Source organism: Ursus arctos, unplaced genomic scaffold (genome assembly GCF_023065955.2).
Source record: "Ursus arctos isolate Adak ecotype North America unplaced genomic scaffold, UrsArc2.0 scaffold_15, whole genome shotgun sequence".
Lineage (NCBI taxonomy): Eukaryota > Metazoa > Chordata > Mammalia > Carnivora > Ursidae > Ursus > Ursus arctos.
In genome coordinates this window covers 13293280-13317357 of record NW_026622819.1, presented here as the reverse complement: position 1 = coordinate 13317357, position 24078 = coordinate 13293280, and the positions used below count along the sequence as shown (strand labels likewise).

The following is a 24078-nucleotide window of genomic DNA, read 5'->3' as shown; positions in this document are numbered from 1 at the left end:
GCAAGACGCTGCGGAGGAGGGCAGGCTTGCATTCTTCTAACGCAAGGAAGCATTCGACCAAACGTTAAATACGTGTGGCTTTCAGGCCACTTGTGGGGTTTGGAAACGAGCATGTGATGTGAGCACAATGGTCGTTAAGATTCAAATGGGTAAACGTCCCACGGACACAATTAAAGACGCAGTGCTTGTTCTGAACACCGGGGAGCTGGCCCGTATCCGTAGCCTTTCCAAGCATTTACTTGTCAGGTCTGGGGAACAAATCGATCAGGGTGCCCCCTTTTGACCTCTTCAGTCTAGCTTTATTACAGACCCCCCCCCCCCAGTGGTACACTTTTTATTGTTACTATAAATGCTAAAGATGCTGGGTTCAGTGGCCTGTTAAAAAGAAAGCTAACTGAATGTCCTAGGAACCTTCTGTAGTGATGTCCATATAAAGTTATTAGGAAAAATGAAATCCATGTGTATTGCTTGAGAATTGTGTTGCTATTTCGCACCTTACTTGAAATTCATGGAAATTCTTCATGTCTAATTTCTTTAGAATCATTGGCCTCATGGAAACTACTTGGGGTGTCTTTCACCTTCTTTGCGTGTTTCTCATCTTTGAATAATAGGTCAGTTTTTGGAGAAAAGTAATATATTTTGGTTTGGTCTCTATATAAGCCTTGTATTAAAGAGTCTGACAGTTCATTTTATATAAAAATATGCTCCAAGTAACAAAGGCAAATAGAATTATAATGTTAAGACTTGCTCTTTTCCTCTACGTCCTCCTAGAGTCAGAGGCTCAGCCTAATTTGTGAAAGCAGCACTGTCCAGTGGAAATAAAGTGTGAGTCCTATGTCAGGTGAAATTTTTCCAATTGCCACATTAAAATGCAAAAAGAAATTCGTTTTTGTGAAGTTAGTTTTAATAATATACTTTAGCCCAATATACCCCAAATGTTATTTCAACATGTACTAAATTTCAAAATTATTAATGAGGTAGTCTGTATTTCTTTCCGTATTCATTTTTTCGAAATCTGATACATAATTCTCCGCGGACTGCAATTTAGTTCGCACTGTTTGATGGCACTCTTTACCTGGCTTTCATCCTCTCCGGGGTCAGTTGGCATACTTTTTCTGCAACTGGCAAAATAGTAAATATTTCAGGCTCTGCCATTGTCATGTGGAAGAATTCATGGACAGTGCACGGGTGGGTTCCAAGAAAGCTGTATTTACAAAATCAGGTGGCAAGCCGGATGTGGCTGTCAGGCTGAAGTTGGCCAACCCCTGCCCTAATGACATGTACCGTCTCCTGGGAGCTTTAATCCTCAGAAGTTGACTTCTGTTTTGGTGTAAAGTCTGCTACCAACGTAGCTATTGTGATGACTCTCATTCAAAAATATTCAGGTAAGGTGTCCAAGGAAACAAAGTCCATCCTTAATAAGGAAAACTTCGGAACCACAGGGACTCCCCACCCCCCTCCTGAACTGGCACCTTGTAGGGCAGACAGTGCAAGCTCGTGGTTCGTGGTGCTGGCCTGGCCCTCTCTGTGCCCAGCTCCGTCTTGGAGCAGCTTTGTGACACTTGTAAGTTGCCCTCTCTGTGCCTCAGGTCATGCACCTTTACAGTGGGGGCGATGATAGTGCCTACCTTGCAGAGCTGCTAAAATGAAAGCGGGCGTCTGGCTGGCTCCGTCGATAGAGCACGCAACTCGTGATCTCGGGGTTGCAAGTTCAAGTGCCTTGTTGGGGGTAGAGATGACTTCAAAATAAGATCTTAAAAAGTTCAATAAAAACTAGCATCAAAAAGTTAGTGTAAGGTCTGACACATGGTAAGCTCTTGGTGTGTTAGCCTTCCTTGTCATTGCTCCTGTTACCCTAGCACTGTTATTACTAGGACTGTTGCTACAGATGGTCCTAGTAGTGCTGTTAGCGCCGCCGCCACCACCTTAGGGACTGAGGAATACAGACGAGTCCACGCACCGGAACAGAAGCGCCTCAAGCTGATCAGTCACCCTCAGGTGGTCATAGCAGCTGCTCGCGGTGTCACCTTGGGCTCGGACTGGTTGACAAGGAGAGGCGCTCTTGCACTCTGGGGACCCTTCAGCAGCATCTGCAGGGGTTCTGGTATTAGAAGTGGCGCTTGTCCTGGGGCGCCTGGGTGGCACAGCAGTTAAGCATCTGCCTTCGGCTCAGGGCGTGATCCCGGCGTTATGAGATCGAGCCCCACATCAGGCTCCTCTGCTATGAGCCTGCTTCTTCCTCTCTCACTCCCCCTGCTGTGTTCCCTCTCTCGCTGGCTATCTCTATCTCTGTCAAATAAATAAATAAAATCTTAAAAAAAAAAAAAGTGGCGCTTGTCCTGCTCCTCTGTCCTGGTAACTGCCATGTGATGTGACTTCTGTCACTCATTCTTTGGACCTGTTGCATGAAATCCCCACTGGCTGCCCTGCCGGCCTCACGGGGTGGTGGGAATGAGCACAGGCCACCGTGCGTGTGCGTGTGTGTGTGTGTGTGTGTGCTCCAGAAGTTGGAAAGTGTGATGCAAATGTTAGCTAGGAGCATTTCTTGAGTGGTTGGCTCTCTTTGCCTTGTATCACACAGTTAATCTGATCATCATGGGCTGACGAAATTCATAGGGCAGTTGGAAGGATTGAGATGCCTGTAGAATGCTTCAGTCGTTGGCGGAAATGTGGCCCCTGTTCAGTGAGTAGTAGCTGCTATTTTTATTTATTTATTAGAGGTGGGGGGGACAGCTAGAGAGGGAACCCAAGCAGGGGGAGTAGGAGAGGGAGAAGCGGGGTCCCTGCTGAGCAGGGAGCCCGACATGGGGGAACGTGGGGCTCGATCCCTGGACCCTGGGATCACAACCTCAGCTGAAGGCAGACACTTAACGACTAAGCCACCCCAGGCACCCCAGTAGCTGCTATTTTTGAGAAATTCGTTTAAGACACAGCCTTTTATCGTAATCCATCCCTGTAGATTTCTGTGTGTCCTTTGGACTGGAAATACTATTGAATGACCTTGTTATGTAGCGTGACAGACAAACTCCCAAATTTCCGTGGTCTGACACACTAGAAGATGGTGACACACATAAAATTATGACTCTCAGCGCAGGAGACTGACAGAATTAAGTCACTAGAGTCTTATCAGTAATTACTTTCGGATTGATTAAAATGTCGAAATAACAGTGACACCGTGTAAAGTGGGAGCTGAGGGAGTCCCACAGGTGATCCTGTCCTAGAACAGAGCCTCTCTCACACACGAGGCATCTCCCTAATCCTCTTTCCTTAGAGGTAGCGTTTGGGCAGAGATGGGGAGGTTATAAAGCTTCACGTGGGAGTGATCGCCTTCCACTTCTCCGTGCTTCTCAGCACGGGCCATCGAAAGTACAGGACTGCGTTTGCCACGGAACAGAGGGACTCTTGAGGGCCAGGGTGGCGGCGCGGACGGGAAACCCTCTCGTGTGGGGACTCTGCCGTTGCACTTTTGTACTTTCCTTCCATTCAGTAAAATCTGGATAGGATACAGCCCAGAGCAGAAGCCAGTGAGACGTCCTCCCTAGGGAGCTGACGCAGTACGTCCGGGCCGTGACGTTGCTGTGTGGCTGGTGCAAAGAACGTGGGACACCTGTGTGTCCTAACAGACGTCTTTAGGTGAGAGCAAAATGTAGCGCATGTTTTCATTTGCCTTTTTTTCCCCCTCAAACAAAGCGTATGTGTTTACCTGTACGTGCTTGTAGGTGTGTGTAGAATGGACACACGGTCGCGTGTTTGTCCGTTCATGGACTATGTCCAGACGGAGACGCAGGGAGCTGGCAAGAGTGGTTTTCTCCGGGACAGCGGTGGGATTTTCGCCATACACATTCTCCGTGTTTCTGATTTTAAAAACCACCACCTTTGGATACGTTATTCTGTCATGCAGCGATAACTTAATGGAGAAACTGAGACCACTTTTATTTCCCAATTTCTTTTACTTTCGTCCTCAAGCTATACTGCAAAGTGCCATCATTGTATTTTGCAGCCGAGCCGTTTCCTATAGAAACATTCTGGTTGTGTCCTGTAAGTAGTCAAAAGGAAAAAAAGGGGGGCGCCTGGGTGGCACAGCGGTTAAACATCTGCCTTCGGCTCAGGGCGTGATCCTGGCGTTATGGGATCGAGCCCCACATCAGGCTCCTCCGCTATGAGCCTGCTTCTTCCTCTCCCACTCCCCCTGCTTGTGTTCCCTCTCTCGCTGGCTGTCTCTGTCTCTGTCAAATAAATAAATAAAATCTTAAAAAAAAAAAAAAAAGGAAAAAAAGGGATATCGAGCTGTGTTTGGGCATGTTCTCTAGAAACACGCTTTGAGGACCGCTTGGGCCTTGTGGCCGGCATCCTGCCGGGTACCAGTGAGGCCGGCGCCAGAACAGAGTTTTTCTGCTCCTGTTTTCATAAAAGTAAATCGAATCTCGTTGGATAGAATTTGTTTTATTATGGTCTTCTTGCAAACTTCACCCTCCAACAGTGAGAAACCTGGCTCCCACCATTCACCATCCATTCAATTGTAGAGTAGTAGTGGAGTCGTGAGCCTGTTTTCCCAGGGAAGACCTCCGTCGGCTACAGTACGGCGCGCCTCCGCGGCTCCTTTTGCCCTTAGTCTTCCAGACCCGTTTCCGCCGGTACTAAGACGGCCCCGCCCCCAGCCCTTCCGGGAGGTGGTTTTCACGCCTTTGTAATACATAGAGGTTCAATTATGACAACATGCGCTACTTCCTGGGATCCTCCGAGGGTTCACTCTCGGCTTTAAAATTCTCTGGGTGTGGGCGAATGTATCCTGTCGTATATCCACCATTGCAGTAGCATACAGAATAGTTCCACCAACCTAAAATTTCCTTCTGCTCTACCTGCTCATCCCTCCCCGCTGCGTCCCTGGGAACCACTGCTGTTCATACCGTCTCTACAGCTTTGCCTTATTCAGAACGCCACGTAACTGGAATCCAGTAGTGGACACGCATGCTCACTTCAGACCGCTTTCCTGTAGCACCATATATTTAAGTGCCCGCCGTGTTTTGGGGAACTTGATATCTCTTTTTTAAAAATCTCTGAATAATAGCCCATTATATGGATATGCCACAGTTTCTTTGGCCATTCACCTATTGGACGACATCTTGATGGCTTCTAGATTTTGACAGTTATGAATAAAGCTGTTACGAACATTCACCTGCAGGTTTTTGTGCGTTCAGTTCAATTGGCTAAATCCTTAGGGGCATGCTTGCTGGATCATATAAAACTGTGTTTAGCTTTATGAGAAACTGTCTTCTAAATCGACTGTCATTTGCATCCAACCATGAATTAACGTTCCTGTTGCTCCACGTCTTCGCCATCATTGCATATTTTCAGTTTTCTGGATTTAATCATTCTAGCAGGTGCATGGAGGTATCATTGTTTTAATTAGCAATTTCCTGAAGCAACTGCTGTTGAGGATCTTTCCATATGCTTAGTAGCCATCCCTGAATCTTCTTTGACGATGTGTCTAGATCTTCTCCTTTTTTTTTTTTTTTTTTTTACATCGGGTGGTGGTTTTCGTAGTGTTTAGTAAGTGTTCTGTATGTTGGATATGGTATTTTCTCAGATAAATATTTTAAAAATATTTTCCAGTGTGTTGCTTCTCTTTTCATTGTCTTAACAGTGTCTTTCACAGAGAAGTTAATTAATTTTTCCTTTGATGAACTTTTGATATTGTCTCTGAGTCCTTGCCAAATAAGTACACACTGGGAAAGGCTGTGAACAGAACCACAGTTTCATTTATGCAACACCATAGTGTAAGTGTGTGAATCTGGTGTGTCGGGTCCAATGGTAGGCAACTTAGTGACAAATTCATAAAATTCAGACCCTCCCCTCAGAGAATGGTTCATCTAATGGGGACTTCACATGGATATGTGTAACAGACATGCAAACATGCATGACATGAGAAGCCGCATGGTCAAGGTCACATCCTAAGGCAAGTACACGTGTGCTACCAAGGGAAGGGGAGGTGACAGACGGCGCTGGTCAGATGCCTCGGGAGCAGATTTATGTATTGAGGGAGGGTATGTTGGAGAGAGCCCTCGAAGATCCATGAAACTCACCAGTTAGAGACAAAGGGAGAGCAGCTGGTGGTGAGGCTAGAGCCAGGTGAGGAAGACAGCAAGTGACGGCTTTAGTCCAGAAAGTTACAGTTCTCTAGAATGTGAATAAAATGGAGGGTTTACCAGCTGTGTGTTGACTGGAAGGCCGACCGGAGCCATATGGTGGGGCCTTGAATGTGAACTTGAAGCCTTTGTCTTCGTTCAGTGTGTGCTGGGAGTTGGTGAGCGGGGGCACGAGCTACACTTCAGAAAGACTCTGTATGTGTGCGTGTGCGTGTTCTCTGTTCCAGTTTCTCCTTTCCTGTTGAGTAGTTGGGGTTTGTGTGGCTCTGCGGGGAGCACAGCAGCTTCTAGCTGTAATAGGTCAGCGTTTTCTCCTCGGGGTGGTGACTGCACTTGGCCGGGAGGGGTGTCTCGTGTAAGGCTGTGCCTGGTGAGGGAGAAATTTCCATGCTCTATAATCTCACCCCCAGGACTGACTCACAGCTTTTAACAGTCATTGTCACCTTGTTGCTTCCTGTTCCTCGCCTGGGAGAGGGGAGGGGGCTGCCTCTTCTCCAGGGGAAATTAGTTTCTGCCTCTTTGCTCAAAATGTGAAATTAGCAAGGGGCAACGACTGTGTACAAATGTGTAACAGCCCGGGAGTGAAATGACTGATGTAAGTACAAAGAATTTTTGTCGCTAGTTTAATGGGCTTTTGTTTAGGGCCTGTTCAAGGTCAGGAAAATTATATTGCTGCTTTAGTAACCACGCTTTTGAAAACTCTTCAAAGCACGATAAACTTCTGTTCAACATTTATTAACAGCTTTTGAGAGTTGGACGTAGCAAACACAGCAAATAGATTGAGAGGCCTTGCATCTTTTTTTTTAATTAATTTTTTGGTTAATTAGTAAGGTGAGGACAGGCGTCCCATTGTAAGACTTCCCAGTCATTACAGGGCTGGGAATGATAGTTTATTAGTGTGACATAATTGACTTTGGATAAGCCTTTCTGGAATCTTTGATTTTCTGAAGTTGAAGAAGGGTTATCAGAGGTGAGGTTTATGTTTAAAGGTGAATAGAGTGAAGGTGTATCCGATAATGGTAATAACAACACAAATACACCTAAGATATTAAATCCTGTCTGTAAGGTTAGTTGCAGTGCCATTCCCCCCGCTCCGTAATATTTACTTACAAAATAAAGAATCACGTAAGCGTTCTTTTTACTAAATAATTCGCTTATTTTGTATTTCCTAGGATGCCAGGGACTAATCCAACACAATATGGACAATGAAATAAGTCCCTTGGCTGCAAACATAATATGTATATAAATCAAGTTGAATGTATTTCACACAGAGAAGGTAGGTCAGCATCCTTTAAAAAATATGAGGAAAAAATAGAACTCTTTAATTTTAGAATGTTACACTAGGCGCTTTGAGAAACAGTCTACCAAAGGGGCATGAGAGATTAAGTCTTATAAGATAGAAAGTTAAAACTTTTTTTCTATTAAGTTACTAAGGGCAGTAAGGAAGGCACTTGTTGGTATAATGCTCAGATCTCATGTTTGGTTTTTCTGTGCTCCGAGGACCTGGATAGTCAGGCCTACAGCTTGCTGCCGTGTTGCATTCTAAGCAGATTGGAGCCAATCTCCCAAATTTGGACCCAGTCGTTTGTTGGGTCCAAACAGGGACAGGTGCATTTCATGCTGTTACCTGGAAGGTTGCCCTCAGTCTATGGAAGGAACTTCTAGTTTCCTCATCTGCAAAATGGAATCTGCCCTTCTAACCCATGCAATCAGAGTAGAGAAGTACCTTCTCCCTGATGTCCTGGCTGACCCCCCCCGAGAACTTTGAGGGCCCATCGATAATGAACTCGTTCTTTCTTCAGTAAGCACAGATTGAATATCCTCGTATTGTAGACACGTAGCTATTTCCAAGTTCGCTGACATCCTTATTATCTTGATGCAATATTTATGAAATTATGAAAGGCTAGGTAATGTTCAGGGTAATCAGATTCATTAATGCATAAATGCGTTTATTTCTGTCTCTGGTTGTGAAGCGCCTCGCCTGCCCCGGGTGCCTGTTTACCAGCACCTCTCTTGCCCTTTATTGAGATTTGGAGCTGCAGAAGGGAGGGCTTGCTCGTAGCTGGATTTGGGGGGAGGTCTTAGCATGTTCTGTTATCAGTCATCTGTTTTGTCTAGGCATTCTGAAATCTTACTTTTTAAGATGGTAGGGGAAAATAGCTTTCCCGATGATGATGATGATGATTTTCGTAGAATTGAATTACCTGAAACAAATACATATTCAATCCTGTCTCCAGGATGGAGACTTTCCCGCACATCCGTTGCTACTTGTCCATTTTATTTTTTAAATTTTTATTTATTTTTTAAGATTTCCATATTTGTTTGAGAGAGAGCATGAGCAGGAGGGGCAGAGGGAGAGAGAGTCTTGATCAGACCTGACCCAAAACCAAGAGTCGGACGCTTAACCGACTGCGCCCCCCAGGCACCCGGCTCTTCTCCGTTTTAAATGCCTCCATGTCTTGTGTGGCTTTTATTTATTTATTTTTTTAAGATTTTATTTTTATTTATTTAACAGGGAGAGAGACAGCCAGCGAGAGAGGGAACACAAGCAGGGGGAGTGGGAGAGGAAGAAGCAGGCTCCCAGCGGAGGAGCCCGATGCGGGGCTCGATCCCATAATGCTGGGATCACGCCCTGAGCTGAAGGCAGACGCCCAACGACTGAGCCACCCAGGCGCCCCTTGTGTGGCTTTTAAAATACTTTAAGAAACTGGCTTTATTGAGATAGAATTCACGTACCATACAATTGACCCATTTGAAGTGTACAATTTGGCAGGTGTTTGTGGGTTCGCAGACAATGCACCCATCAGCACTGCCAGTTTTAGAACTTTTTCATCAGCTCACAAGGAAACCCCCTACTGTTGGCCTGCCCCCTCCCCGGCACACCCCCCACTGCTTCCACCAGCCGTAGGCAGCCACGACTCTGTGTCTGCAGAGTTCCCTTTCTAGACATTTCATATGGACAGAATCCTATACCACGCACGTGATTTTTTGTGACAGGCTTCTTTCACTTAGTAGAACGTTCTGAGGGTTCACCTAGCGTGTATTAGTGCTAATTCATTCCTTCTGGTGACCAAATACTATTCCATTGTGTGAATAGATACATTTTGTTGATCCATTCATTTGGGGCTTTTGTTTTATTTTCATTTTTTCAAGTAATCTACACCCAGCGTAGGGCTCGAATTCATAACCCCGGATGAAGAGGCAGGTGCTCTGCCCGCTGAGCCAGCCGGGCGCCCCCGTGCATTCTTTGTTGGTGGCCATTCAGGTTGTTTCTACTTTAAAGTATCCTTCCAGTAGCTTCACACTTGGTCTCCCTGCTTCTCTCTCCCTTCTTCACTCTGTTCCATGCAGGACCTCTGGAATCCACTCAATATCTGGGTTTTTACCTTGTAAAAAATGATACTTATTAAACATCTTCAAAGACCTATAGCCACGTAGAAAAACAGTCATATTGTATATACGTGATTATCTCGTTCGTTCAATGCTTCCCTTTTGTCCTAGCAGCCTTTCTTCCCAGGGTCCATAGCAGCGCCCCCTACTCAGTAAGGACCAAGCATGAGTCTCGCTCTGTTTTTCTGCACATGCGTATCTAGACTTGGGAATACTCGGAGATATTTGGGTTTGGTCGCAGACCACTGCAATCAAGTGGATGTCACAAAAAGCAGGCGAGATGAATGTTTTGGTTTCCCAGTGCATAGACCATCATATGTATACTATTCAGTAGTCCATAAAGTGTGCCGTAGCGTTATGTCATAAGTGTACACACCTGCATTTAAAAGGGCTCCGCACCGTCTGAGCTTCCGGCGAGTCATCATCACTGATCACAATGAAAAAGTTAGAAATATTGCAAGAATTACCGAAAACGTGACACAGAGACAAAGTGAGCAAATGCTGGTGGAAAAATGGTGCCGACGGACTTGACACAGCTTTGCCGCAACCCTTCAGTTTGCGAGAAACACAGTATCTGTGAAGCATGCTAAGACGCGGTATGCCTGCATAGTCGTGCGCATTTGATACATAGGGCAGGGTTTTTAGTTTTTGGGGGGGGTTGGTTCTTTTGGGTTTTGGGGGGGAGGTCATTGTTTTACAAAAATGAGATTGCTATACATACTTCCCTGCATCCTTTCCCACCTTGCCAAAGGCCTGAGAGTCAACTGGTGCATCTTTCTCTTGCTCCTGTTTTTAATGGCTGCATATTTCATGATGTGCCTGATATCAGAATATCCCCGGGCCGTTCATCTGGTCTTGTTTCCAGTTTTGACGCTGCCAACAAAGGGATCCTTGTACACCTCAGGTCTGACAGCATTCGTCTCTTACTCTAAGCCTCTGTTGGCTCCTTACCTTGAAAACAATTGCCATCGAAGTTGGACGCAGGAAGTGCAGTTGCCTGGGTCCACCGCACCCCCCTGTGTCCCAGACTGACAACTGGACACGCCAGGTTCTTGTTCTGCCTCTTAGCTATTGTTTCTGCTGTGTTCTCTGTGGAATGCCCCTTCCCCTGCAGCAGTGAATAGAAGACTCTGGGTCAGGCCTGGGTTCAAATTATGTGTCACCCGTACCTCCTCATACTTTGCTTTCTTCGGCATTCCTAAGGAACTTAATTTTAATGTTTGATACGGTTTTATATTCGGCTTTCTGCTACGTAAGGAGTGAGAATTGGTATACCTGCCCCCCCCCCCAAGTTGAAGGGTTCTGGGAAACAGTGCAGCCCCTGGGAGGCTACGCGTCTGGGGGCAGGGGCTAAGGGAATTCTCTGGACCTTTCTCTCAATGTCACTGTGAACCTTAAACTGCTTTTTAAAAAATTAAATGTTAAAAAAGCAGTTAAGGAGACAGTGAAAAGATGAGTGCCTGCCAGGGGTCGGGGGATGTAGAAATGAGTGGGTGGAGCACAGAGGATTTGGGGGGCAGCGAAACTACTCTGTATGGCCTCCTAGTGGTGGGTGTGTCATACATCAAAACCCTTTCAAGGCACCAGACTGAGCCCTGTAATCTGTGGACTCTAGGTGGTGATGACGGGTCAGTGTGGATTCATCGTTTGTAACAAATGTAGCGCCCTGGTGGGGGTTGTTGATTAAAGGAAAAAAAATCTAGCCCCACTTTTTTTTTTTTTTTTTTTTTGGTCTTCTCGAGCATGAACCCCGAAACCTTGCACATAGTAGGTGTTTAAAGCCCAGATTCCTGACGGATAGCTGTTACTTCCAAAGTCCATGTTATTTGTTGCCCTCAAAACTTCAGGCGGTCTCTGTCAGGGAGAACTCCAGAGCCCTGGAAACCTAGTTCCCAGTGAAGACCAGTGTGCACTGGGGAAGTTTTGGAAGGAAAAAAGCTTGTAAGTTGTGACGTGTCCAGCCCCCAGCTGGGTCATCTTTGGATATTAAAATCACCCGAGAAGGAAGTTGAAACTAGAAAGAGAACCAGCCATGGAAATGCTAGGCCCCCCGCCCCCCCACCCCCGCCTCGTGATTGCTGCTGTGGTGCCCGCGGATCCCCCTTCCTGCTTAAATGACCAGGAAGGGCCAGAAACACAATCGCACCGCGAGCCTGGAAAGCGGGGCCGCTCCCGGTGGCTCCCTCCTCCCTGCCCCCCTCCCTGGGCTGTACGAAATCCTACAACCACACCACACTAATTAGCCCGAGAATGGAAGGGGTTGTCATGGCGACCGAGCACTTTTTAAAGCACAGGAATGGTGTTCCTTATTGTTCAGTGTCTCTAGCTGTGGCAGAAAGGTCAGTGTGGCAGGCGTTTTCCATATGAATTTTGGCCCGAGAGCTAAGCCGAAGGTGGAATGTTCCTCCGAGGGGCTGAAGATGGTGAGTGAGGCTGAACTTTTTTGGATGGGGGCGTCCCTTTCGTAATATTTTTTTAGGACGTTCTAGGAACTGGTGCCAAACTAAGGAATCGCGGGGACTTGGTTAAATAGGGATCGGAGGGGAGGGAAAGACGCACAGAAAAACAGTGTGGCTCAGGAACGGGGAGAGCTGGAGAAGCGTCTTGGAGCATCCAGTGATTGAATATTAAATTCGTAGGCGTCTGATTACGAATTTAACAAAGTTGAGGAAGTCTGATGCTTTATTCGTGTTCTACGCCAGCTCTAGGCTGGGCTTTGTGGATGCTCCTGCTCGGATTCTCTTCCCAGATGACATAGCGGGAGCGTGTTAACCGAATACCTCCGGAACTGTTGCCTCTCTCCATTTCTCATAACGCACAGATAAGGCGCAAGAGTAACCAAGGGTGACTTTTCATATTTTTATGTTTTTCTTACTTTTCCAGGGATATTTAAATAATCAAGACTAAAAACCAGGGAGCCACAATTTTTTGGACGTTTGCCCTACTTTATTGCCTGTCCTCGGGTAGAATCCTGCTGAGTAGGGACAAGTTGACCACATTGTTTGTAGAAGGAATTAAATTAAATATAAGAGAAGTCCGCCTGCTGTAGAGACGTCGGCAGGCTGTCCCATCAAAAGCTGTAGGGGAGATTTGCAGAGCGTTCTCCAGATTTATTCTTCTCTAGTTTGGGAAGCCTGCGGGATTAGATAGCTTTAAGCCTGAATTTGTATTAATGACCGCGTTTATAAGGACTGCAATTTTTTTTTTGTACTTTTTAACAGTGTGCTTCCGTCCTGTCGTGCTCCTTTCAGTCATTTTATTCACAGTTGTGTGATAGAAAATAGATAAAATAAAGGATAAGATAGAAATTAGTTCAGGGGAATGGCTGTTTGGATTGCAAAACAAATCATGGCCCAAAAAGCTGCCAGTGGGAAATGGCCTACTTTTGGGCTTTCCCCTGAAAGACCGTTGTGCTGTCAGCAATGCAGTTGGTTTGGGAACGGAGTAGATAAGAGAATACATTTTAGGACATGAAGGTTTGGCTTGATTTTTGTCTGTCTTTGGTTTGGATTTTCCGGGATTCATTTACTTAGGGACCATCGTGTAGAGCTCTCCATACGTGGAGGATTTGACTAGATACTGAGAAGACTACAGTTCTCTATTTTTGTCCCTTTTCTCCACTGGTGTGCTTTCTCTCTCCCCACTCCCCACCCCAGCCTGACCCCTCCCTCCGTCCCTCACTGGGTCGCTCTGTTCTTTGGCTAGAAAAATGCCTTTCAGTTCCTTGAAATAGAAGTTCAGAAAGTAAATAAAGTGACATCTGGATGACACTCTTTGGGTTCTTTGAAAAACAGTATTGAAAACTGGTTATGTTTATGGATGTGAGAACAGTCAGAAATTTGAACATGGAGATTAATACCAGGGAATTATTGGTATCTTTTAAGATATGACAGTGGTGCTGTGGTTATATTAAGAAATGGTATTGATTGTATTTACGAATGTGATGATGTGAAGTCTGGGACTTCAGAAAAATTTAAGGGCAGGGAGTAAGGGCTCGTGAATGGTGCAGGGTTCACACGGTGATGGTTATTGAAGCCAAGCGATGGGTCCCTGAGGGTGGGGGTTGCTTTCTCGTCTATATTTGTGTGTGGTTCCGTGTGTGTGTGTGTGTGTGTGTGTGTGTGTGTGTGTGTGTAAGAATGGGGGTGGCCTCATTCACTTTTTTTTTTTTTTTTTTTTTTTTTAGATTTTATTTATTTATTTGACAGAGACAGCGAGAGAGGGAACGCAAGCAAGAGGAGTGTGAGAGGGGCGCCTGGGTGGCACAGTGGTGAAGTGTCTGCCTTCGGCTCAGGGCGTGATCCCAGCATTATGGGATCGAGCCCCACATCAGGCTCCTCCGCTATGAGCCTGCTTCTTCCTCTCCCACTCCCCCTGCTTGTGTTCCCTCTCTCTCTCTGGCTGTCTCTATCTCTGTCAAATAAATAAATAAAATCTTTAAAAAAAAAAAAAAGAGTGTGAGAGGGAGAAGCAGGCTTCCCGCTGAGCAGGGAGCCCGATGTGGGGCTTGATCCCAGGACCCTGGGATCATGACCTGAGCAGAAGGCAGCTGTTTAAGGGCTGAGCCACCCAGGTGCCCCTCATTCACTTTTTCTTCTCACCATTTTGCATGTTCTAGATGCCAGACCAGTTTGACCAGGCAGTCGTGCTAAACCAGCTGCGATACTCCGGGATGCTGGAGACGGTGAGGATCCGGAAGGCGGGGTATGCAGTCCGAAGACCCTTTCAGGATTTCTACAAAAGGCAAGGCCGGGCTGAATAGATCCTCGTTCTTTTCAGAGGGACTGGGGAAAAGAGGAATTGTAGCAAAAGGTGACGCGTGGCGTCTTTACGCTGCAGGTATAAAGTGCTGATGCGGAATGCGGCCGTGCCCGACGACATCAGGGGCAAGTGCACGGCCCTGCTGCAGCTCTACGACTCCTCCAACAGCGAGTGGCAGCTGGGCAAGACCAAGGTAAAGTTACAGAGAAAGAACAGTCATCCCCTGGGACGCCCGGGTGGCTCAGCCGGTGAAGCGTCTGCCTTCCGCTCAGGTCATGATCTCAGGGTCCTGGGATCGAGTCCCACATCGGGCTCCCTGCTCAGTGGGGAGTCTGCTTCTCCCTCTCCCTCTGCCCCTCCCCACCCACTCATTCTCTCTCTCAGATAAATAAATAAAATCTTAAAAAAAAAAAAAATTCATCCCATCAAACTCCTGGGCGATGTTAGGGCAGGCAACCTGTGCGACGGCTAACAAATTATTTTTGAACTTGGGGGACGATATGGTACTGTGCCCACCATAGTCTTTTGTCTTCCAGACAGTTAATATTTATCTGAAGTTCTGGACTTGTGAGGATCTCTGTTTTCTGAAACCTCGGACCCTGAGTGAGTGAGTGAGTGTGTGTGTGTGTGTGTGTGTGTGTGTGTGTGTGTGTGTGTGTGTTTTCCTGCAGGCAGTCAGCACATTTGGGCCGATGAGCAATTCACTGCCATGGAGTGCTGGGCAGCCTCTAGCTTCAGAGAAGTGAGAGCCCAGACCCTTCTAACTGTTCGTAACTCGAGTGCCGAATGCTGTCCCTGCCCCACGGGAGCTGTTGTGCAAGAAACCAGCCAACAGTCTGGAATCTCATAGGTTCACAAAAAATCCAGTCTAGACAACCAAGTGAAGGTCATTTTTGGAACACGCTGGTGTGGCTGAGACGAGGCCTTTATTCCAGACGGTAGCTGAGGGGCAGAAACTTTGGCCTCAGTAGCAAAAATTAGCCAGAAAACTGGTTGTGTGACCCATTCTTCTTCTATCAGGGAGCTGCCAAAATCTTCATTTTGGCAAAACTCTTGATTCTTCCCTCCGCTCCGAGCCTCGTCACACAGGAAAGACAGAAATGTGACCTGGCACAGAAACGCAGGCAGCTGGCAGTGGGGGTGGGGGTCGACCTTCGAGTGTTTGGATGTACTTGAGAGTAAGAGGTGGTCCTCGTGCCTCACCCTCCTGGCCCTCTGAGCAGCAGGGCAGCATCCGGAAAGTATTTTAAAGTTTCCACTCATATTACATTGTTTTTAACCAAAGGATTTCTTTCTTTAAAAAAAAGGGAGAAAGGGGGCCCCTGGGTGGCTCAGTCCGGTGAGCGTCGACTCTTGATATCGGCTCAGGTCATGGTCTCAGGGTCGTGGTGGGGCCCCGTGTTGGGCTCAGCCCTGAGTGTGGAGTCTGCTCAAGATCGTCTCTCTCCTTCTCCCTCTGCCCCTCCCCAGTCTGGCTCTCTCTCAAAAAATAAATAAATGGGGGGGTGGGGAGAAAGGAGAATGGTTGACTATCTTAGTCCCTTTGGGCTGTGATAACAAAATACCACCGACTGGGTGACCTAAAGAATGGACATTTATTTCTCAGCATTCTGGAGGCTGGAAGTCGGCCAGCAGGGTCCTCACATGGTGGAGAGCGAGCTCGAGCTCGGGCCCCTCTCCCTCTTCTTGGAGGGCACTCATCCCATCATGGGGCCCCACCCTCCTGACATCATCCAAACAGATTACTTCCCGGAGGTCCTGTGTGCAAATCCCATCACACTGGCGGATGGAGCGGGCACGGACATTCCGTCCGTCACATCAGTGACAAGTTCGGGGGCACATGGGGGGGCACTCAGCAGGGGAAAGTGTGTCATGGAATACTGTTCTACTCTTAATTTTTTTTAAGACTTATTTATTTATTTTAGAGAGAGAATCTCGAGGAGATTGCCCACTGAGCCTGGGGCTCGATCTAGCTCTCACGACCCTGAGATCACAGCCTCAAGAGTCAGATGCTCAACCGACTGAGCCCCCTGGCGGCCCGTGCTCTTCTGCTCTTGAGCAGTTTCACCCTGGCGGGGGTTCAAGATGCCAGCACCCACCAGGGTAGTGAGGGCGTGCAGAGGTGCTGGGCTTTAACAACACATGTTTTAATTCCCTCTCGGTATCATGGGTCAGGGCGCCAAGCGTGGCTTAGCTCCGGCCTCTGTCGGGGTCGCCCACGCTGCAGTCGGAGTGTCAGCTGGGGCTGCATTCCCTTCTGGAGCTCGGGGTCCTCTTCCAAGCTTACATGGTGCCAGCATCTGGTTCTTCGCAGTTGTAGAACTGAGGCCCCCGTTTTCTTGCTGGCTGCCACCTAGGGCTGCTGTCAGCTCCTCGAGGCCCTAGCAGTTTCTTACCACGTGATCCATCCCACAACACAGCACCCACTTCTTCAAGGCCAGCAGGGGAGTCTGGCTGGAGTCTTCTCGGCTGGAGTCTTTACAGTTCGTGTAGTCACAGAAGTGACAGCCCATCACTTTTCCATCTGCTGTTTGCTAGAAGGAAGTCCGTTTCCACCCACACTTGCAGGATTAAACCGGGGTGTAACTCATGGGGGGGGGGTCACCTTAGGGTGTGTCCTCACACGTTTATAGGTCTCTCTGCCTGGAATTCTCCTCCCTCCTGCCCCCATCTCACCCCCTATTTATCTCACGCATCCTTCCATCTCAGCTTAGATGTGGACTTGGACGGCAGTTCTTTTTGACATTCTCCATGGCACCTTGCACGAAAAATACACCCCCAAACTGAGTCAAGCCCCCTCCTCTGCCATCTACGTCAGTCCCATTGTGACACTCAGAATGCTCTCGTGCCATCTTGGCGTGGCCTGTTGACTTCTCTACAATCACCCGGGAGAGAACGTAGAGTTAATTGTTCATTCTTGTATGCAATGCACAGAGTAGGAGCTCAGTCAGTGTCTGGTAAGCACTAAAAAACTATAAGGGTTGAAACGACGATGTCACCCGTTTAGTCCTCCAGGGGAAACCTTCTAAAGACAGTTTAAATGGAACTCTTGATACAATATCGCCTGCTCTGACTTTAATCAAAAAGACAATGCATTGTCTCTTAGCGGATACCCTCCTCCTATCCCGCTGCCTTGTACAGTGGAGGACGGCCAGGACAGTGATGTCTCAGACGATGCTGGTCTCTTCTGCGAGCTCTCAGGAACCAGTCCGACTTCACATACAATTACAATTTCATCATGGAAATGAAGCCCAAGCAAGGCTTGGGACCAGGCATAGCACAGGCGACACAGACACCTAATGACATTGCCCTTCAGGTTACTATGTTCCTGGGGGAGAAGACATCCTCGTGTCACCCATCAATTGTGCGGCGTCCTCTCCTCTAGGAATAAAGACACCTCTTCTCCAGGAGGGAGCTCACTGTGGATTGCAATGCTCAGTGGAGCATTCAAGATGAGGAAATCTTTAAAGAAGAGTTAAACTTTAATCAGTGACCAGTTGGAGGTAGAAGTAGGATGAAAACTTGACAGTTCACAGAAACATTGGGAAGAAAATGTAAACATCAGAGCGTTTGAATTGTGTCCACTAAATAGCTTTGACCTTGGCCGCTGTTTGGCTTAATTATACACTAGTGTGTGTTTTGGTCAGTGTTGCTGCCAGAAGGTCTTTGTATTTAACGTCTTGATATCGAGTGAACATCTGGAACTTCGGGTAAAGAAATTCCCATCACACGTGACAGAGGGAAACGTGGACAGCGTTGTGGTCGGCAGCTCAGACGCGGCACCAGGTCTGAATTCGTTGGCTCACATAAAAACACATTTAGTTCTTGGAAGGCAAGAATTCGTATCTGCTGGGGAAGCGTTCCTAATGAAGGTAGGAGTCCTGCCTGAACCTCCAATGAACAGCCTGTCCAGAACATTCCCCTGTGTGTCCTCGCTGTGAGGTTGAGTTGAGGGTGACCTGGTTTTGACTCTCCCTGCTGCCTTGTGACTCTGACACATTTCATTTTTCTAACCACCTGGACTCTGTTGCCAGACCTTTTTCCCTCTGTTCTATGGCAATAAAGCCTGCAAGAGGTTATTTTTTTATAAAGACATCTTACTAGAATAATCCTTAGGCTCTTGAGCTATTAGGATAAGGAAGAATAAAAGGTAGATGAAATTGTTCAAATTGTATGTTGAGTCGAGTTCAGCAGGGCGGTCCCTCAAGTGGGCACTGCCCTTTCCGGAGCCACCCGATGGCACCTGCCACGGGCAGCACCTCCATTCACAGTGGCTGAGTCATGCTGTCTCCGTCCCAGCCATGTCCCAGGAGGACGGGGATACGGCCGCGGCTCACTGTGAGGCTGGGAGAACTGACGTGGCTTTCTGTGTGTCCTTGCATAAATGCAGGGTGGATGGTCTTAGGCTGAGTCGGGTCTCTAAAATTATTTTGCTTTATTTGTTTGCCCTGCGGGTTAGTGGAAGAGCATCTAGAGAAAGATGGGGAAATAAATTTACTAGGCGGAGTGGAGTGCTCTTTGGGATGGGCATGAAACTTCACACTAAAGCAGGCATTTCTCTGATTCCGATTCAAACCAAGACATTCTGTAGACTTCCAGTAAGGTGAGAGATGCTCTTCCCTTCATAAAGCTCTCCGTGGGGTCATGGATTAAGTACATTGCTCATCAGAACTGGCATTTTATTTAATTACGGCCCAGCCACCATTACACTTCCCCAAGATTTTGATTTTCGAACTTTCAAAAACTCATCAAACAGTATTAGGGTAAGATCTTTAATGCTGAAAAAAGTCTCAAAGAAGTTTAAAAACTTCTTGAAAGTCTAGTCTTGATGAAAACTGCTTCAGAGATTCATATTTCTGAAGACTCTGTTATCAAATAAATAAGCTTTATACTTGTAGCTTGTTTTTTGTGTGTGTTTGTTTTGCCAAAGATGCAGTCTCTTCACGCATCAATAGAGCATATAATTGCAATGATAGGAAGAGAGTTGTATGGAAAACTTTTCTAGAATTATTTGCGGTAGAGTTTTACAAGTGCTCGGGAACTTAGAGCAGGAGTAGGTAAAGCTTCTGTGAGTCACATGCTGGTAGGATTCTTTATTTGCTTTTTTTTTTTTTTTTTTTTGCCCAAATGTCTTGGAAGAGACAGAGCAGAGTGTCTGGGAAAATGTGCTATTAAGAAAACATAATGCATCATTATAGGCCAGAATGACTCACAGGAGCATAAATCAAATATCATGAGTGAGAGAGAGTGTCATTTCGCTTCCCGCCCACCACCACCAAAACGCTTCCGGGCTGACTGTTAATAGAAAAGCATAACAATATTTGGCACTAGTTTTTCTAGGGAATAGTTCAGAATTTCTTACGCAGGCAGTAAATCTGAAATGATAAAATTGAAAGCTACCTTGATTGACGGGAGGGTCTTAATGTTTTCTCATCTTTTCAAATATTGGGAATTCTGACAGAGGGTGCCAATTAGCAGATGTACTTCCCTTGTTTAATAAGCGTAGGATTGAGGTGCCTGTTCCCAGAAATAGGCCAGCAAATAGCTATGATCTGTTTTGTCCCAATTCTGGCATTCTTGTGAGGGTCAAACTGAGATGGAGTGGAAATGGTTCAATTCTAATTTCAAACTCAGTTTTCAGAATTACATTTTTTTTGTTTTTAAGATTTTATTTGTTAGGGGGAACATGAGTGCAGGGCAGGGGGGCAGAGGGCGCCGGGGAAAAGCAGACTCCCTGCTGAGCAGGGAGCCCCATGCAGAGCTTGATCCCAGGACCCTAGGATCATGACCTGAGCCAAAGGCAGACGCTTAACCAACTGAGCCACCCAGGCGCCCTTAGAATTACATTCTTAATGTCAGTTTTTAAAATGTACATTAAAGTTTTTGAAGCCAAGATCCCATGATCGTAAGTAGTCACTTCACAGTCCTGCAGAGAGAGTTTCCATGTGCTAGCAAAGTAACATTTTGCAAAGTTCTTGGATTTTTTCCCCTCCCTCCCTTTCATTCCTTTTGTAACATAGGGTGTCTCTCTGGTTTCTTGTGACTTAAACTTCACGTGGGACAGACACTTGAGTGAGTGTAAGCTTTGCTGGCCACTTCATAGTCCTCTATGCCTGAAATGGGACTTTTATTTTCTACATCTTTGCTTTTTCTTCCTAGTAATATATTTTTACTGTATTTTTCAAATGTCTTAGTACATGACAGATGGAAAGTTTAAAGCAACACAGCGTCCCTCCCCCCAGGGAGTTGGAGAGGGGCTGTCCTAGAACACGTGGCTGTGTGTTGGGGGCACATTTACGGAGAGAGAAAAAAGCCTGACCTCCAAAAGCTATCCCCGACTCAGAGAGAACCTCCTTTTACCACCCATGTTCTTTGCTTCTGATGCGTCCCTTTCCCTCGGCCAGGTCTTCCTTCGAGAATCCCTGGAGCAGAAACTGGAGAAGCAACGGGAGGAGGAAGTTACGAGGGCGGCCATGGTGATCCGGGCCCACATCTTGGGCTACCTGGCACGGTAAGAAGCGCACAGAGGGGAGAAGCCATTAAGCGCCAGGAGGAGGCCTTCCCCTGTATGTGTCACCAGGCGGGGTAGCCCTTGTTTGCTTTTATTTACAGCAGACCTGGATGGAGGTCAGGACCAGGCTGTGGGGAGTCTCAGGGTAGCGCCCCTAACTAGCGCCACGTGCCCAGTTGGCTTGACCTGGGTGGAACGTAGGCAAGGGGCCTCCGGATGTCTCCATTAGAGCAATGACAGGAGGGGCCGTGCCGAGATATTTCAGTTGTTTACCCAGTTCTGTGTCACATATTGAAGCCCAGCAGCCTAGCTGTTGACTTGGCTGTTGGCCCGTCGGGTCCGCAGAGCCCCCCGCCGCCTCCCCCCGGTCCCGTGTTTGCCCAGCGAGACAGCTTCTTCCCTTGTGTGCTGGAGTTCTGTCCATCGCTGCGGACCTGCCTGCTGCAGGAAGCCCCACATCGTTCCATTTTCCGAAGTACAAGACCATCCTGCTGTGCCCCCCCCCCCCGCCCCCATGAGAACGGGAGACTATGTCCAGTCTTTTTTGGTGCTGTTTACAATCCAGCCTCTCCCAGGACTCTTCAAAGTCAGCGTGAGGGGTTACGGGCTTATTTAGCCAAGATAATGATAAGGTTCTTGCTTTCGTTTTGTTTGTTGTTATTCTTTTGTGTTCCTTCCGTTTTGTTTTGTCCAAAGCGGCCTCCTGTTCGCTCCCGTGTCTATAATGAGACTTTCAAAACTAGGCCCTCTTCTTTTGTCTTGTAGCTTAATGTAAACTCATTTGGAGAGCTCAGAGCCTCATTACCTCAACAGCTATTCTGTTGTGCTGCTTTTGTTTTTCGTTTTCAGAAAGCAATACAGAAAGGTCCTGTATTGCGTAGTCACCATACAGAAGAATTACAGAGCATTCCTTTTGAGGAAGAGATTTTTGCACCTGAAGAAAGCAGCCATAGTTTTCCAGAAGCGACTCCGAGGTCAGATTGCCCGGAGAATTTACAGACGGCTGCTGGCGGAGAAACGGGAGGAGGAAGAAAAGCGGAAACGGGAGGAAGAGGAGCAGAGGAAACGGGAGGAAGAGGAGAGGTACGCTAGCTTTCTTGCTTGGATGACACAGAAGGACACCTTTTGAGTTTTAAGGTCAATATCCATTCTTGCAGCAAGAATTCCCAGTGGATGCTGCAGAACCTTCTATTTGAAGCATTACCTTTTGGTGGCTTGGATATAAAATTCCTTGGCCGCCTTGAGGGCCGAGTTCTGTGCATTTTTCTTCAAGCACAGAAGGAGCAACTGACCAGAGGAAGAGGATCCGTCCCTCATCCTTTTTAAGTTGTCTTTAGCCAAGTTTTCTTTAAAAAGGTAGCTCTCTCTCGGAAAAGTGCTTCTGGGGTTTTTATTTTTCCATTGCTTTTGGTTATTTTCCGTCTTTTTTCTTTCTGTTTTTAGAGAGAGAGAGAGGGCCCGAAGAGAGGCTGAGCTCCGCGCCCAGCAGGTAAAAAATGCCGTTGACCGCGTGGCATCCCGTCTGCCCCTTTCCTTCCCACTTCAAACACTTTGATGTAAGGATTTAAAACGAAAATAAAGTATAAAGATAGAAGAAGAAGCATTTTAAAGGTGATGCTGATGATGCAACCCATTACAACTGAGTAAAACTTTGTGAATGTGTGAGGTTTTAAGTGTGAGTGCGGACCGCACCATTTCTCTAAACGCGCGTAGCCGCTGTAGGAGTTTGCTGGCGCACTGGAACAAAGCACCACTCAGCCTGTGTGGACTCAGTGACAGATATTGGTATTTCACGAGTCTGGAGGCTAGACCCCCAGGATGAAGGTGTCAGCAGTTTCGCTTTCTTCCGAGGCCCCTCCCCTTAGCTTGCAGGTGGCTACCTTCTCAGTGTGTCCTCCCGCGGTCTTCCGTGTGTGTGCCTGCATCCCTGGTGTCTCTGTGTGTCCCGATCTCCTCGATCTGTAAGGACGCCGGTCAGATGGGGTTACAGCCCACCTCATGGCCTAAATCTAACTTAATTGCTTCTTTAAGAGCCCTGTCTCCAAATACACGTTCTGTGCTTCGGAATATTGGGGCTTCAGCATGAGCCATTCGTTTGGGGGGGGGGGCACACAGTTCAGCCCATAGAAAGCACATCTCCTCGTGGTTCTTCATTGCAAAGAAGGAGCAATGCTCGTACTGGTGTAGTGACCCTTGCTGACCTCTTCTTCCTCTTCTGTGCAGGAGGAAGCGGCAAGAAAGCAGCAAGAGCTGGAAGCCCTGCAGAAGAGTCAGAGGGACGCGGAGCTGCCCTGTGACCTGGAGAAGCAGAAGGAAAACAAGCAGGTGGAGGAGATCCTCCGTCTGGAGAAGGAGATCGAGGACCTGCAGCGCATGAAAGAGCGGCAGGAGCTGTCCTTGACCGAGGCCTCGCTGCAGAAGCTGCAGCAGCTGCGGGACGAGGAGCTCAAGAGGCTGGAGGACGAAGCGTGCCGCGCGGCGCAGGAGTTCCTGGAGTCGCTCAACTTCGACGAGATCGACGAGTGCGTCCGCAACATCGAGCGCTCCCTGTCGGTGGGCAGCGAGTTCTCGGGCGAGCCGGCGGCGCCGGCGGAGGGCTCGGGCGCCGACAAGCCCAGCTTCAACTTCAGCCAGCCCTACCCCGAGGAGGAGGTGGACGAGGGCTTCGAGGCCGATGACGACGCCTTCAAGGATTCGCCCAACCCCAGCGAGCACGGCCACTCGGACCAGCGAACCAGCGGCATCCGCACGAGCGACGAGTCGTCGGAGGAGGACCCCTACATGAACGACACGGTGGTGCCCACGAGCCCCAGCGCGGACAGCACGGTGCTGCTCGCCCCGTCGGAGCACGGCTCGTCCGGCGGGGAGCCCACCTACTGCCTGCCCCAGAGCGGCGGCGGCCTCCCCTCGCCGGACGGCGACTACGACTACGACCAGGACGACTACGAGGACGGCGCCATCACGTCGGGCAGCAGCGTGACCTTCTCCAACTCGTACGGCAGCCAGTGGTCCCCGGACTACCGCTGCTCCGTGGGGACCTACAACAGCTCCGGGGCGTACCGCTTCAGCTCGGAAGGGGCGCAGTCCTCGGTGAGTACAGCCCCCGGGCGGGGTGGCGGGGTGGACCTTGTCTGCGAGCCGCGCGTCTGCAGCCCCGTGCGGGGGGGCTGGGGGGGTAGGGTTGCGAGCCGAGGTTTCAGAGTCGGGCTCTTGAAGACAATCCTAAACCTCTTTCTCTGGCCAAAAGCAATCGCGTTAGTAAATGGAGCT

The 24078-nt window shown here is 48.0% G+C and overlaps 1 protein-coding gene across 2 annotated transcripts in view; it reads left to right on the top strand.

Annotated features, from left to right (window-relative positions):
* The window catches only part of MYO10 (myosin X), a 206989-nt gene that overhangs the window by 154380 nt on the left and 28531 nt on the right, over window positions 1-24078 (top strand). For both annotated transcript variants that reach the window (XM_026506716.4, XM_048224254.2), the window contains 6 exons: window positions 14155-14279; window positions 14376-14490; window positions 20702-20808; window positions 21658-21891; window positions 22252-22297; window positions 23032-23898. In XM_026506716.4, the coding sequence (XP_026362501.1) occupies window positions 14155-14279; window positions 14376-14490; window positions 20702-20808; window positions 21658-21891; window positions 22252-22297; window positions 23032-23898 (1494 nt within the window). The remainder of the gene's footprint in view (window positions 1-14154; window positions 14280-14375; window positions 14491-20701; window positions 20809-21657; window positions 21892-22251; window positions 22298-23031; window positions 23899-24078) is intronic.